The 14,382-nt window shown below is 41.1% G+C and overlaps 5 protein-coding genes across 5 annotated transcripts; 1 reads left to right on the forward strand and 4 right to left on the reverse strand. All coding sequences in view use genetic code 12, as the record gives it.

The window, feature by feature from the left end:
- Nucleotides 1–657: 657 nt before the first annotated feature.
- Nucleotides 658–1,338, reverse strand: REX2 (Rex2p; the record flags this gene model as incomplete). The annotated part of the gene is made up of 1 exon (XM_064921457.1): nt 658–1,338. One exon carries the CDS (start codon nt 1,336–1,338, stop codon nt 658–660), a length of 681 nt encoding a protein of 226 aa, XP_064776418.1.
- A 286-nt stretch (nt 1,339–1,624) lies between these two features.
- On the forward strand, nt 1,625–2,468 carry RJT20DRAFT_31067 (uncharacterized protein). Its single transcript, XM_064919648.1, has one exon. The coding sequence runs from the start codon at nt 1,717–1,719 to the stop codon at nt 2,206–2,208; it is 492 nt and encodes a 163-aa protein (XP_064776419.1). The 5' UTR covers nt 1,625–1,716; the 3' UTR covers nt 2,209–2,468.
- ACB1 (long-chain fatty acid transporter) lies at nt 2,232–2,765 on the reverse strand. Its single transcript, XM_064916744.1, has 2 exons — nt 2,704–2,765; nt 2,232–2,578 (listed from the first exon to the last, which is right to left on the reverse strand). Exons 1-2 carry the CDS (start codon nt 2,728–2,730, stop codon nt 2,345–2,347), a joined length of 261 nt encoding a protein of 86 aa, XP_064776420.1. The 5' UTR covers nt 2,731–2,765; the 3' UTR covers nt 2,232–2,344.
- Nucleotides 2,766–3,193: 428 nt separating this feature from the next.
- Nucleotides 3,194–8,642, reverse strand: RIM15 (protein kinase). The gene has a single exon (XM_064919650.1). It carries the CDS (start codon nt 8,519–8,521, stop codon nt 3,425–3,427), a length of 5,097 nt encoding a protein of 1,698 aa, XP_064776421.1. The 5' UTR covers nt 8,522–8,642; the 3' UTR covers nt 3,194–3,424.
- A 3,623-nt stretch (nt 8,643–12,265) lies between these two features.
- On the reverse strand, nt 12,266–12,928 carry MET28 (Met28p; the record flags this gene model as incomplete). Its single annotated transcript, XM_064918250.1, has 1 exon — nt 12,266–12,928. One exon carries the CDS (start codon nt 12,926–12,928, stop codon nt 12,266–12,268), a length of 663 nt encoding a protein of 220 aa, XP_064776422.1.
- Between the last annotated feature and the right edge of the window lie 1,454 nt (nt 12,929–14,382).

Raw genomic sequence — 14,382 nt, forward strand, 5'->3', positions numbered from 1 at the left:
AGAGCTTCTGTGTAAACACCGTAACCTTATTCTTGATTTGGGACACAAGGCCAAAGGTCACTCTTTGAGCCTTGAGATAGGGCTGGCCCCCCATGTGCAACAAAGGGGACAAAATCTGGGGACAATCATCATCTTGATGTGATTCAGCCGTAAGTGGGCCCATGTAAGGAGTTAGTAAGCCTTGCGGATGGTGATCTTTTTAGAGTCGCGCTTATATAATCGTACGGAACGGTTAGTGGACCCGTATTTCTATCCATTTTGCTATTTATTTACTGTTTATGTTATGTGCATATCGTTACGAGATTTGCTTATTCACTGTGATCTTTAATTGTCATGCTTGGGTGCAATTTCGTATGGTGTTCCTGGGCCCGAAAGTGGATTCAACGTTTTCCTTGATATTGAGGTATTTTCGTAGACTATCACAACGATTGCTTTTATTGTCAGGTTCGAGTAATATTTTATAGAAACGTTTATTATGTGATATATCTTTTGTTATCATGCTAGTCCGTGTTTAATTTGTAATTGTTTGTAAGATCCAGACTGTGGACGTGCTCACAAAAAGACTTCAATCAGTTTGCAGTATAATGGAAAGGCTAAATCCATTTTGTACCATAGGTGCTGTTCAAGCCTTGTCTGTGCCAGTTTGTTATCTTCTCTTCATTCTTCCTCTTTGCGTCTTCTAGTTCTACTTGCGTCTTCTAGTATTTCTAGCAACGCCTCTTCCTCAAATGCCGTGATGGTTTCTGCACTCTCTTCCTTGTCCTTGAAGTAGAAATCGCGGTACCATTCTAACTGAGCAATACTTTCTAGAATATCTGCCTTTGCTGTGTGCGCCCCGACCTTCTTCGGACAACACTTCATTAACTCGGGATTGTGCCTGCGGCCAAATTCCATTATGGTGGACACATCCACTAATCGATAGTGGAGATGATTCGTGACTTGGGGCATATCTTTCATCAAGAATATTTTATCCATATGAACCGAATTTCCTGCTAAAATGCCCGTTCTTGGCTGCGGAACATATTTCATGATGTAATTGGTCAAGTCTTGTGCAACCTTGTCCATCGTTTGCTGTGGGTTCTCCAAGATCTTGGTGACTAGACCCGAGGCATTGTGCTGTGTGGTGCACCATTCGTCCATCTGGTCCAAGCGTTCTTTCGGGAAGTATACCGTAGACTCGTAACCTTCTTCATCTATTATATTGAGGTCTCCATCAGTGATGATGCAGCAGACTTCAATAATGTGATCGTCGCCAAACACATCGAGCCCGGTCATCTCGCAGTCGATCCATACCAATGGGTTCTCCACTTTTCTTGTCTTTTTGAGTAACGCTTGCATTTGTCCGACTGGTTCGTTTGCTATCTGTCTTTTAGCAGCTTGTTCTCTGCGTTGATTCGATGAGATCTTTGATTTATACGATACTCCCTTAATTTCAATTCGAGAAATTACAGAGGGACGACAAACACTTTTAACTACAGAATGTGACGGCACTCTTTTACAAGCTAATCTACTAGTGCTCAAATATCTTATCATTCTTCAGAGCTGATAGACCCATATGGTGCTATTTACGGGAATTGGATTTTTCACATTTTTCACTCTCTTCCCAAAACGCGACATTACCGTTTATAATGTCAGTGTAAGAGGTGTTTGGTTAACACTATTTGGGTTATATGGTTCTTCTTAGTCATTGGCATCAACGACACTAGCTTCAACATCATGATCTCATTGGACACTTTCTACTTGGCGTACTATATTCTCCATATTCCGATCACGGTTCTCATTGACTCTACCATAGTTACCCCATCGTCGTATCAATTGGACATCTCCAAGAACATCTTAGCATTTCACATCCAACAGAACAGGGACTTCCTACTCGTAGAAACGCCATTATGGTTTAAGCTTTTTGGGTTGGTGGAATTGGTGTTTCAATTGCCTTTGTTCTTCTATTTCTCTTACCAAATTCTCCGTAAGAACACGTCCAATGCAAATTACTTGGTGTTGTCAGTGATCTACGGGTTTAACGCTGCCTTCACCACCTTTATCTGTATCGGCTATGCCCTTATCGAAGGCGAAGCCCATGGATTGAGCTCTGCACAGGCCTTCCAGTTGGCTGCGGTATATGTTCCTTACCTTGTCATACCTCTGTTGATTTTGCTCGATTCCGCGTGGAGAATTACTGGTTTGGTTAAAAAGTCAAAATTGGATTAATTGATTGGAACCACTACTGATCATCAAAAATTGGATATATGTATAATTCGTCTATTTACGTATATAACTGAACGAAGCTTTCTTCCTAGCAATATTATAATTAGAGCAAAAATACTTGTAGATCATTTCAACGCCCTTAGTTGTACTTCTCAATCAATGAGGTGGCGAATTCAATGTATTGCTGTTCGGCCTCTTCTTGGGAAGTGCCCTCTAAGTCCTTCCATGCTTGCCACTTGTACTTACCCTTGAGGTCAAAGACACCTGGCTTGGTAGTAGTGTTATCACCAACGTTAGCTTGCTTGTACAATCCGTACAACTTCAACAATTCGTCGTCGTTAGGACGCTTGGCTAAGTTTTGGACGGCGTCAGCCTGGATTCGTTAGTACCATTTGTTACCTGTATTGATACCAGTCATTGTCCAACTCCACATGGAATTGAGACAATTGAGACACCAATTCCCTCTCAGCATCAAATCTAAATAGACGATACACATACCTTCTCGGTGAATTCAGCGGAAACCATGATTAATTTATTTCTATTTCTACTTGTACTTGATGTATCTGTTAATACTGTCTTAAAAGCAAGTGTGGTGTCTTTATATATGAGAACTGTCTGGTTTGCAACGGTACTCGCTCATTTGTTGGGTGCACAAGAAGACTGTGTAGAGAAGAACTCTGTGGCGTGTGCTTACGTCAGAGTTTATGTGAAGAAGGGGACATACAATTGTACGAGGGAACCTAAGGGTAAGGATCTAGTTGAGTTCTTAGATAGTGGGATGATGTAGCCGGAAGGGAAATTAACCGATACTGAATGTTGGGTAGGTATTGTGGTTAGCCAATTTGTTTCTGGGTTTGTTGTTGGCCATGTTGATATCATCTTCATATGGAATGCAGCCTATGGTTAACTTGGTTTCGTGGTATGTCTTTGTATTTGTCATGGAGGCTATCCGCTTATATAATATATATCATGTTGTTCCTGCAGAATGCAGCATTATGCTTATAGGTGCAAAATCGGTTAACACTGGTGAATTTGATTAGGCGATTTAGTTAATTAGTTGGTTAGTTGAATACTTGTATGCCTATAGAGATTTGCACTGCATTCTAGTAGTGACTTGTACAGGGGTGCTCTGCATTACCCAGTGACTTGTATACCCATACAGAGTTGCTCTGCATTCCAGCAGTGACTTTGGCATGTATTAAGTTACGATATATCTATATCATTTCTCTGAATCACTGTCAATCACGTCATCATTAGCAAACTTCGACAAGCATCTTTGTATATGCACTAATTCAACTGGCTTCTCAATGATGTAGTCAAACACATTCGAATCTTGTGCTTCTTTGGGAAATCCAGTAACCGCTATAACTGGCGTATTAGAGTTAATACCAGTAGTAAATTTGATTAATTTCGTTGCATCAATTGCCTCTACCTTTGACAATTTCAAAGCAGTGAAAATCAAATCAAATTTGACTTGACTTGTAGCACGACGAATCAACTCGTCACCATCAGTAATAGAAACAACAATACATCCGCTCTTCTCTAAAAGCTTAGTTACACTATGACGTACAGCTGCGATTGGTTCACAGTAAAGTACATCAAGTTCTTTCTTCCCTAAGAATTCGCAAGAATCGCCTGCTGCTGCAGGAAGTCTAGAGCTTTCACGTCTTTTCCGGATTCTCAAAAGAGCAGAAGACTTGTTATCCTCTGTATCAGAACTTGAAGACGAGAAGTCCCGCAAGACCAGTTTTGGTATTGGCGATGGCCGAATCAGATCTATTTCATCTCCACTGGAGTAATTACTAACTGCCGAGCCCAATCTTTCGTGTTTAATCGAGTGAGGCGAAGAAGTGTCTGCAACTTTCGATGGAGAAGTAGATCTTCCTCCAATATTAATAGGAGATACTGGTCTCTTGAATGGACTGCCACTGGCGCCTGTGAAAGAAATTCCTCTGGAACGAGATACTGGCACAGACTCGGAAGAAGAAGATGAAAAACTATTTCTATGTTCTAAGTGCTCCTTCTTGAATCTATTAATAACATCCTTGTTCTGTTTCTCGAGAACATTTAAATTTCTATACTGGAAAGAACCAAACTCACTTTGATCAGCGAGTCTACTTCCTCTTCTTTCTCGTTTTGAAGTACAACTGAGGTTAGGAAGAAGAGATGCTGAAGAATGTAGCGAAGTCGAGTCAGCCTGCTTCTCGTCTTCATCATCGGAGTCATCGACAGGGAATTGTGTCATGTGTGCGCCTCTATTATCAAAGTATTCAGTGGATTCTGGATCATCTAGTATCGGCACAAAAGCGGCTTTTTCTTCAAACAAAGTATCCCAGTTGATTCCATCAAAGAAAGGATGTTGCTTGATTTCATCGGCCCCGTTAAATCCTAATCTTTTCTCGGGGTCAAGATTAAGCAATTTTTTTATGAGATCTTTAGCTTCGGGAGGACAAAACTTTTGATCCTCTTCTTCTGATAATTCTGGCCAATCTATAGAACCATTCAAAATATTCTTAAACACCTCATCAGGCGAATTCGCATGGAAGGGGGGGTATCCGTACAAAAACTCAAATAAAATACAACCCAATGACCACCAATCGGATGATTCTCCTTGTCCTACGCCTTCGATTGTCTCGGGAGCTAAGTAATCGGGTGTACCGACGAAATTCTTGAATTCTGTTTCCTTCTCATTCTTAGGGTCAAATAATGCATACGAAGTGATGGTCAGTATGTTGTTCAGGGAAGGACTCACTTGGAAATCATCATCTATAATAGCAAATGACAGCTCTGACGAAGTCCGTGGAAGCACTGGCTTCAAAATAGGAGAGTCTAAGCCACTTGAATTCGAACCAGACCTTCCTCCAGGCTTGAAAATGGAGCTACTCCTATGAGAGAGAGATGGAGGTAATTGTCCTGAATTGGGTCCCGAAATTGATGCAGACAGAAAAGATTGGGAGTTGTTGGAGGCAAAATTCTCTAGAAAAGCAAGAGTAGGAGATGGAAGTGATCCCATTGTATTCAATTTAGTATGTTCAATAGTGGGGGAAAGAGAAAATGGAGTCACTGAGCTGGTTCTCTTGTGATGAAACTCTAGTAAGGGTGAGTCACTGCCTGCAAACCCACTTCCCACTCCTAAACCTGTAACATTTGCCAAAGGACTTTGGTTATGAGTTTGGTCTTTCAGCTGATTAAGACTCCGTCTAAAAAACTCTATTCCTTGCTCTGATGAGCTACTTTTCCTGTGACGGCCGGTTTGTCTTCCAACGACACCGATACGTGACAATCCAAAGTCAGTTAATTTCAAATGACCGTTGCTGTCAATTAAAATATTGTCCGGTTTCAAATCTCTATGAATAATACCTCTCTTGTGAAGATCGTCCACTCCAACAATGATCTCAGCCACATACCGCCTAGACCACTCCTGATCTACTGTTCCAAGAGTTTTAATCAATGTAGCACAGTCACCACCATGGAGGTACTCCATCACTAAGTATAAAAAGTCCTTTGACTGAAAAGAACTATATAACTGTGCAACATATGGGGAGTCTGATTGTTTCATCATCACAGCTCTCTCTGATCTCACATTCAAAACCTGATTCTTAGCGATCATATCCCTCTTTCTTAAACATTTAATAGCTACGTAATCACCTGTGATTTTCCGCTTAGCCAAGAACACAGAGCCAAAAGCACCCTTACTAATTGGCTTAATCACCTCGTAGTCTCTTATACCTCCACCTGTGCTTTTCGTCTGTGGAGTCGTTGACACAAGTAACGGAGATAATGGAGGTTTTGCATTCATGGAGCCCTTGCTAGTTGTGGATAAGTGGAGTGAGAAACTGTTTCCACCAGAATTGGACCTCTTTTCACTTATATTGTCGTTAAGAGTGTTCTCGGTGTTTATGGAAGGAGATGATGAAGGGGTGGTGCTATCGAATCTTGTGTTAGGATTTCTCTGGTAGGACGATAAACTCTGTTTCTCTACATATGGAGCTGGGGATAAGTGACGCCTTGGAGAAGAGAACGACGAGTTGTTTTCAGACGACTTTTTCGATAAATCAAGATTATGGATTGATTCGAGTAACTCTCTACTAGTGTTCGTACCTCCGACACTATGACTTCCATGTATGGAGATAGAAGAAGATGAAGAGTTGATGGAATTCATACTTCTATGCTCTGAAGCACTTCTGTTCAGTTGTTGCAGATGTTGGTGATGGTGGAGCAGTTGTGGAGTACTTGTACTAGAAGGAATTGTAAGAGGTCCTGATCTACTTGCTGATAAAAGAATGTCCTTGGGGGTTATAGATTTAAACTCGCCCTCTACCAAAGACTCTTGAAATAGTCTTGCAGCAGGACTAGTAGTACGGGCCGGTTGTGGCAGACGTAGCATGGTTGGTTCACTTCCAGTATTTAGCATGATAGGATCAGGAAGGGTAGTATCCGCTGAGTCAAGGATGTTTTCTTCACTTATATCAGCTGTAATATCATTATTGCTATTATTACTGGCATTCTTGTAGTCATTATGTGCTGTCAGCTCTTTAATTTTAGCCACAGTTTGTCTTACTGTCATCAATACATTCTCATCTACTTCCTTCTTTAATTTATCTGAGTATTGAAGGATGGAAATCAAGCGTGAGAGTGTTTCAACCTTATCATTTATGAGAGTTTGTGTATCCTCAATTATCGACTTTATGGCCAAGTCGGATGTCTCCAAGAGGTTTGTCGCCATCACGTTATTCAAAGCTTTTTCACTTGATGGTGAAAATGCTAATTCCTCGTTCTCCCCGCTAGTGGGAGGATTGATTAGTAACGCTTCATCGCAGAGCTCTATAAGTCGTTGGAGAATTCCAAACGGAAACTTCTTAGTTTGGATCATTGGGTTCCTTGCATGGAAATTTTTGTGTAGCACTTGGTTGGCAAGACGTGGAGAAGAGTCATTATTTGATACAGATGGAAGTAAGATACCTTTGTAGTCCATTATTAGGCTATGGGTACTTTCCTCAGATGAGCTTGATGTGTTTGATGATGTAGAGTGATTAGATATAAGTGAAGCGGAAGATGAAAGTGCTGATGATGAGGGCGACATGGATTGTTGTTGCGCTAGACTATCCAAAATACGTATTATCAACTCCCTTTGGTCACTAATTGCATCATGACACAGCTGTAAATCCTCATCTGCTCTATGCTCGACCACACATAAGTCTGAGTGTTTCTCTATGAACCAGGCTGGAATTTGAGTTTCACAAATTCTACAGAGAATAGTCTTGGGCTGGGGTACGTTCTCCTCATCTATAATTCCCAATTCTTTTAGGTTTAATAAATAACCTTCAAAAATCTCTGAACCAAATCCTAGAAGATTTATAAGATTGAGCGGGATCGTCAAGTCAAGATCTATATGTACAAAGGGCTTGATGGTCCACATGGAATGAGTTGGAAGTTTTGTTTTCGAATCATGTATCAAGATTCCCTGTGCTTCAAGCTCTATGACATCTCCATTATTGGAGAGCTTGGAACTAATTGTAGAGCTGGTATCATCATCATCGTCAATGTCATCCTTTTGATTTTCAGGTTCTGGAATATAGTCAATGACTGGTAATTGCATTTCTCCAAAGTTCTCTACAGAGTTATTTGGGGTGGGACTATGGTGGTCATCGCCTTCTTCTATCCTCAGGGTTGTATTCGTAGCAGTTAGAAACTTTACCTTGTAACTACAGTCATCTGTTATCATCTTATTTATAGCGTTGTTAAACACCTGTAAATCCTCAGGGCTATTTCCTATGATGATCTTTGAAATCGGATTGTTCACGATTTTCTTTATTGTTGTTCCAATGATAAACTCCCAGTTCTTACTTAAATATCGTATCTTTCCGTCTAAGTCGAGTTCCATGACGATTGTTGGGTTATTTGAAGAAGCGAGTCTCAAGTCGATTTGCTCCTCTATTGTATTGATAAAGTTAGGGTGTTCTTTGATTGGGCTGGAGAGATTAGTGAATCTCTCCTGTGGGGATAAATGTATTGAATCTATTGGCGACCGCTGAGGAGTCTTCTGGAGCGGCGATGGATCTGGTCTCTTTGTGAAAGACGGAGTTTTGTTCCGATCCATTGGCAAGCTGCTGTGGTTAGCGCTATTGTCATTTATGGTTTCTACGGATGTTAAATTGCTTGGTATCTCACAAGGAGACACAGATCTTTCTAGCTCTCGAAGATTATGCATCGACATCTGGAACATCGGTTGGTGGAACATCCCTTCGTGGTCGGCGCTGTCGTCGTGAGCCCGTAGTAGCGGTGTCGACGTTAGGCTGTGATCTCTTTCGGACATGATTGTTGGGATACCGATACGGCTGTTATCTATGGTTCTGGGTAGTGAGTATTAATGAATCTCTTAAGTTGTATGTTTGGCAGTAATATCGCTCTCTTCAGGTGGCGAGGGCGATTTCTAGCGAAATGGACATCAACTTTATGGAATGAAATGCAATTGGTGACTCGTTGGAGGATGCTGGTGATGGTGTAATCACGGATTTAATGGTGAAGCGGTTTAATCCTCGCCAACGATCGGGATCTTCTAGGGTGAACTATTGTTTTTATTCTCTATTTGGTCCGGACTGGTGTCTGGCGATGCTGTCGTGGTATCTATAGGTTGCTCCGGTGAATTTTGCCTACCGAATGCTGAGTGTTGTTGTGGGGAAACTGAGATCTTTAAGTTCTCAAAATTGGCAGCACTGAGTCTAAAATTTACGGTAGCAAAAAAATGACAATACCAGTGACTTAGGGACAGTTCTAGGGAGAGCAGCCACTGGGGGAAGGGATTGGGTGAGTTAGTGCGATGGGGCCACTGTAACGTGATACCAGTAGAACAATAGCGATATGCGGAAAGAAGACAGTAGGGACGGCTGTAGTTAGAGGCAGGGCCTAAGGCTACAGTACAAATGACAAATGGACAGAGGTGGAGGTGGGAATAGGAGGTAGATATAGATGCAGATATAAAAGTCGAGCTACAGGTCATGGATGAGAAGAGGTCAAAAAATGAAATACAAGATATACTTCCATTGGCGTATAGGCATCAGGCACACCAAAGAGTGGAAACCTAGAACCGTATAGGAATAGAAAGCAGGCTCGGCTCACGCCGAAAAGGCTTACTGGTGTAGGTATACTGGTATACTGGTATACTGGTAGTACCTTGCAATGCACGGTGTACAGTAAGAGATATTAAAATATTATACATTTAACACCCAAAAATAGCATATAATAATAATCACGGTGTTCTTTGTAGTGTTAGGAGCCACTAGATGCGAGCCAGAAAGGGGAAACGGTTCAGAATGGAGAATGGAGAATGAAAAATGGAGATTGACGGCCCAAAATGGAATGAAATGGGGAAAATTAGGGGGAAGCCTACTGAGAGTTCGCAGTGGATCGATCAACAGTGACAAATTCTTGCCAGTACAGAAAAGTACAAAGAGGAAGTCACCGCGAGTCGGAAGTGTTACTTCATCAGAGAATTGCAGTTGGAGAGCGTGAGATTTGAAAGAAGTGGGGGATTAATGGATTACTGTGGTAGTGGGAGATAACAGGAGTTACTGGTGGGGCAGGACGGGATCTCCAGTTTGCGATAGGGACGTGAGGAGAAATATTTGAGATGGGTTCCATTATTTTTACCAGAGGTACAGTACAATCGATGTAAGGGAGAAGGAGGGGGCCATGAGGAGCCAGAAAGCGGCCAGGTGGAACCAAACGGGTCAGGTGTAGCCAAAGGGGCAATGAGGGTGTAAAGAAGGTTGCGACAGGAAGGTAGGCTTTGAAGCTGGAATCGGCAAGTTGAAAAACCACTTTTGCTAGTTGCTGTTTAATTGTGATGGGTTCCTGGCTCGTGGTGTTATTAGTTATTATTGTTCTCTATTAATATTATCTTCTTCCATCGGCCAGAATCTCATTGTCATGTAGTATTTTTATTGCGATTTATGGTTAGATAGTAATTATACAATGACACAGAGAGCTCGGTTACTTCAAGTTAAACAATTATTCTGGACAATAATGTTTGCTATTGGTTAGGCTACTGTGAAAGGAAATTTACTGGGTTAATAATTTCTTGAAGTATAATACGTGGCGTTGTTGTCGTCGTTGTCGTCGTTGTCGTCGTTGTCCTTCAAGTTTAATCTCGCTATCTCTATTTATTTCTCTATGGGTTTCTCTTCCGGCCCGCCGATTCACGTACCATTTTAGAAGCTCAGGTTACCTCTCCTTACAGCAAATTACATATGGTAGAAGGGCCATTATCTCCACGTAGCTGTCACGTATTTGTCTCTTTTGCCCTTGCCGAAATGAAGCCAGATTTAATTTTAGAATTCGCTATTACTTGACATTAATTTTGGAAACAGCAAATAGGTTTTTCAAATGCACAATTAAATGGTGTTAAGCCATATTTGATACTAGGTCTACGCTGTCTATCCCTTCAGCGGCTTCCTGCTAAGCCATGGCAAGAAATTTGACACCTTTTCACGGTCCGAGTTACTTCCGTTGTTATGAAGTTAGTTTTTCACGGTCCGAGTTACTTCCGTTGTTATGGAGTTAGTCGGGCTTTCGCTGTTCGTTCCTCGTGTTCACAATCTTGCCTCTAAATATGGGATATCTCTCAATTGCACTTCCTCACCGTCTTTCTGTTATTTTCTATTCCTTTCTTCCACCTTACGGATATAGATATCATTACATAGCTACCTAACCGTAAACCGTTCTTCCGAACAAAGCCATGCAACAATAATCTCTACAATAGAACTTCTGCATACGGTCTACTTCCTTAGGTTATTCCTTTGAAATCGCTGAATTTTTCAATTTTTAGCAACCATCCTTGATCTGCCGAGTCAGGCAATAATTTCAGTTCGTATAGATGCAAAAAAAAATGGTGGACCAATTGAGTCCTTTGAAGGAGTCATGGTTCTTTGGGTCATACTAATTCATTTATCAGCCCAGAGAACCCCTGTATGACTAAATTATTAACTATGTTATTATACTCAATGGGAACAGATCAGCGTTGTACATGTTGTAGAAAATTTGGGTTGCATCTGATTTATAGGTATTGTGTTTGTTGTAGTCAGAAGTAGTAGTGATCCGGACCGTGTTTATGTGTTGCGGAAACGGTTTACCATAGGCTTCCATTATTTTACTGTCCGTGGTTAACCGGTCTCCGTACTATCTCGATTCCTGTAAATATAGATCGTATTCTACTAATTTGAACTGTCTCCGTTGTCCTTCAAACGTAGAATAACTTCGTCTCGTCTCCATCACACCCACAATTTTTTAATTTCATATGTTATTCATTCCATCTATATACTTCCTACGTTGTTGGCTTCGCAACTAGTCTGTTATTCGTGTGCAATCCTAACTGATTGAATTTTTATTTCCTTATGTGTTATATACAACTGTTAGATAAAAAATAGGTAAGGTAGATATTGTAGTAAAGAAGATCAAACGTCATGAGCATATCGTGCATATGCATATATGGAGTTTAGTTTAAAAGTTTTAGGAATTTGATTCCATGATCGTTTGTTGGTCCACCGTATGCTTCGTTTGTTGGAAATTCGGCCGGTGTATACTTCAATACTATTTTCGTGTTTTCTTTTCCGTGAAAGATCCTATTGTTTCCTGTTGAAAGAAGTGAAAAGAAAACTGGAGTGACATAACACCATTCTATACTTTCGTAGAAGGTAGGCAAATGGGTATGGCCAGTATTAATAATTAAGGGTAAAGTGAGGTTAAAAAAAGGGGGGATAAGGACGTTGTCTACTTGAGGCAACGTAAAAATTCAAAGAGTTGGATCTTGAATTCGTAACATAATCATTATATCGTAAGGTCGTTAAAAGTTGGATTTTAATCGAATCCTATGGTGATGAGAAGAGTCAGTATCAACTAAGATCTGTGCTCTTCTCGTTCCTCTGAAGCATAGCACTTGGTGAATTCTGAACTGTTAGGCGATCAGAACCACAAAGTGCTACGGGTTCAGATGTCTAATTGGTGATTATCCTTAGTGGTAAATACCACTGAGATAATCTCTTTCGCTTGTGGAAACATTTGGTTAGCTAGTATATTGAAATACCGGCTTGGAATCCAATATGCTTCTCTTCTTGATGCTTTCCAATAAGTCAGTGTTCTTCTGCTCATTTTGCTGCAAAATTAAGTTCTTGAGACATTTGTTCTCCATTTCCAAGGTCTTCAACTTCTTTTCTAAAGCCATAACTCTGTCCTGAAGCTCCTTGGACTTCTGTTCCATCTCTTGTTCCTTCATCTTCTTCTTAATTCTGAATCTAGCAGAGGCGGCGGTGTTTCTCTTTCTCTTGTCTTCACAAGCGGCGTTCTGTGCTACATTGACCTTCACTTGAGGAGATGGGGCAGCCGAATAGTCGATATCTGGAGATCCCAGAGATCTGCTGAAGGTTGAAACCTCGGCGGGTAAGTTTAAGAATGCCAATGACATGTCTTCTTCTTCTTGTTTTACTGTCACCAGTTCAATCTGTTGCTGAACTTGCTGTGGTTGTTGTTGTTGCACAAATTTACGGTGCTGCTTGACTGGAACAACGTTGTCGGCCGACAATACATCCAAGTCAAAGAAATCAGACTGTGAAAAGATGTCCAACTCATTGTGGAGCTGTTGTTGGTTGAACTCGCTCAAGTTGGGCGACACCACGCTGTCGAAGTCGAGGTTTAGGTTGCTCAAGTAGTCTGTTGGCTGAAAGTTCATGCTGACTGGTATTCGATTTATTGTTATGGCGGTTAAAACAGGGGCTAAATGATGGGTAAAAGGGCTAATTCCTGTGCGATTCGCTGAGTGATTGGAGCTTCTATGGTTGGGCGATCAACACGGGGGTGAGATAGTCACTTTTGGGATATGATTTGTAGTACAACTAGTCCTGTTTTGTTTACACTAATAACGACGTCGTAAACTATACTGTAATATTATTCACAGTTGCAAGCCAAATTCCTTATATATGAACCAGAAAATTTTTCTGGTGGACACACACACGCAATTGGATCCGGTGATTTTGTATTAGTGTGAAAAAACGGAAATGGAGCAATTTGAGTCAGAGGAATTTTGACTCTTTTCTCTATTTTTTTCTAATGAAACACAGCGGCTACGCACAGAGCTTACTAATTTGGGCGGGTTTTTGGTGAAGGTGTGCAGGAGGGTTGCCGGATACGGCAAAGATATCCTGAAGCGCAGTAGGGTTTTTGAGGAGGCGAAGAGTAACTAATAGTTACAGTGAGAGATCCTGTCCTGTTAGGTTATTGGGAGGACGGTTAGTGGCAAGATGACAAAGCAGCGACGGAAGGAAAATAGCGACGGAAGTTGAGGGACTTGGGATGAAAAATTGCAAATCAGAGATAGACGAGAGGCCGTTCAGGGGGGGGGGGGGGGGGGGGGGTACATGTAACCGGTTGGCATTTGCACCCTGTCTATGAACGATGGTAAAAGTACAGGTTAGATTAGACAACGTTTTACGGCCCACGGTATACACCGCTCCCTTGTTAATTTAGAACAAATTTCTTGGTTTTAGAAGCGAATGGTAGTACTATGGAACCGTGGGTGGTTCCACGAGTCCAAAATTCTTCCTGGTAACTGCCGCCGGTGCCATCACAACCACAAAGCCGTTATAACTCCTGTGCCGCTGCCGCCGTTAAGAAGCCTCTTAACGGCATAGTTGGATTTGTGCACGACCGTTGTATGGGGTTTGATATTCGTATAGGAGTGGTGTGGGTGTTTGTAATATGTGATTCAAAAGGTGCAAATTCCATTGGATTAGTCAACTGGGTAGAATAGGGTGGTACTTACGGTAAGTAGATGTAGCTGGTGCATTGTAAACACGGCTGAGTAATTTTTTAATTTTAAGAGAAATTTGTAGGAATATTCATGGAATATGACAATGTATGGAATATGATATTGTTGTCAAAACGATAATGTTGTCATAACGATAATCATACACAAATATGGCAATTTCTAATTATGAATGTTGTTAAGGAAATTAACTAGCAAAAACTTGTAAACTTATAAATCTCTGATAGCAGGATTTTGCCAGTTAAGCTATTATTGTACAATATGAGCTGATGATGAACCATTAAGATGAAAGGCTGCAAAATCGCAGGGCCACTTAATTAAAGGAGCCTCAATCTATTCACATCTTTACATTGAATTTACGG

Source organism: Scheffersomyces xylosifermentans (genome assembly GCF_036884685.1).
Source record: "Scheffersomyces xylosifermentans strain CBS 12540 chromosome Unknown RJT20scaffold_2, whole genome shotgun sequence".
Classification (NCBI taxonomy): domain Eukaryota; kingdom Fungi; phylum Ascomycota; class Pichiomycetes; order Serinales; family Debaryomycetaceae; genus Scheffersomyces; species Scheffersomyces xylosifermentans.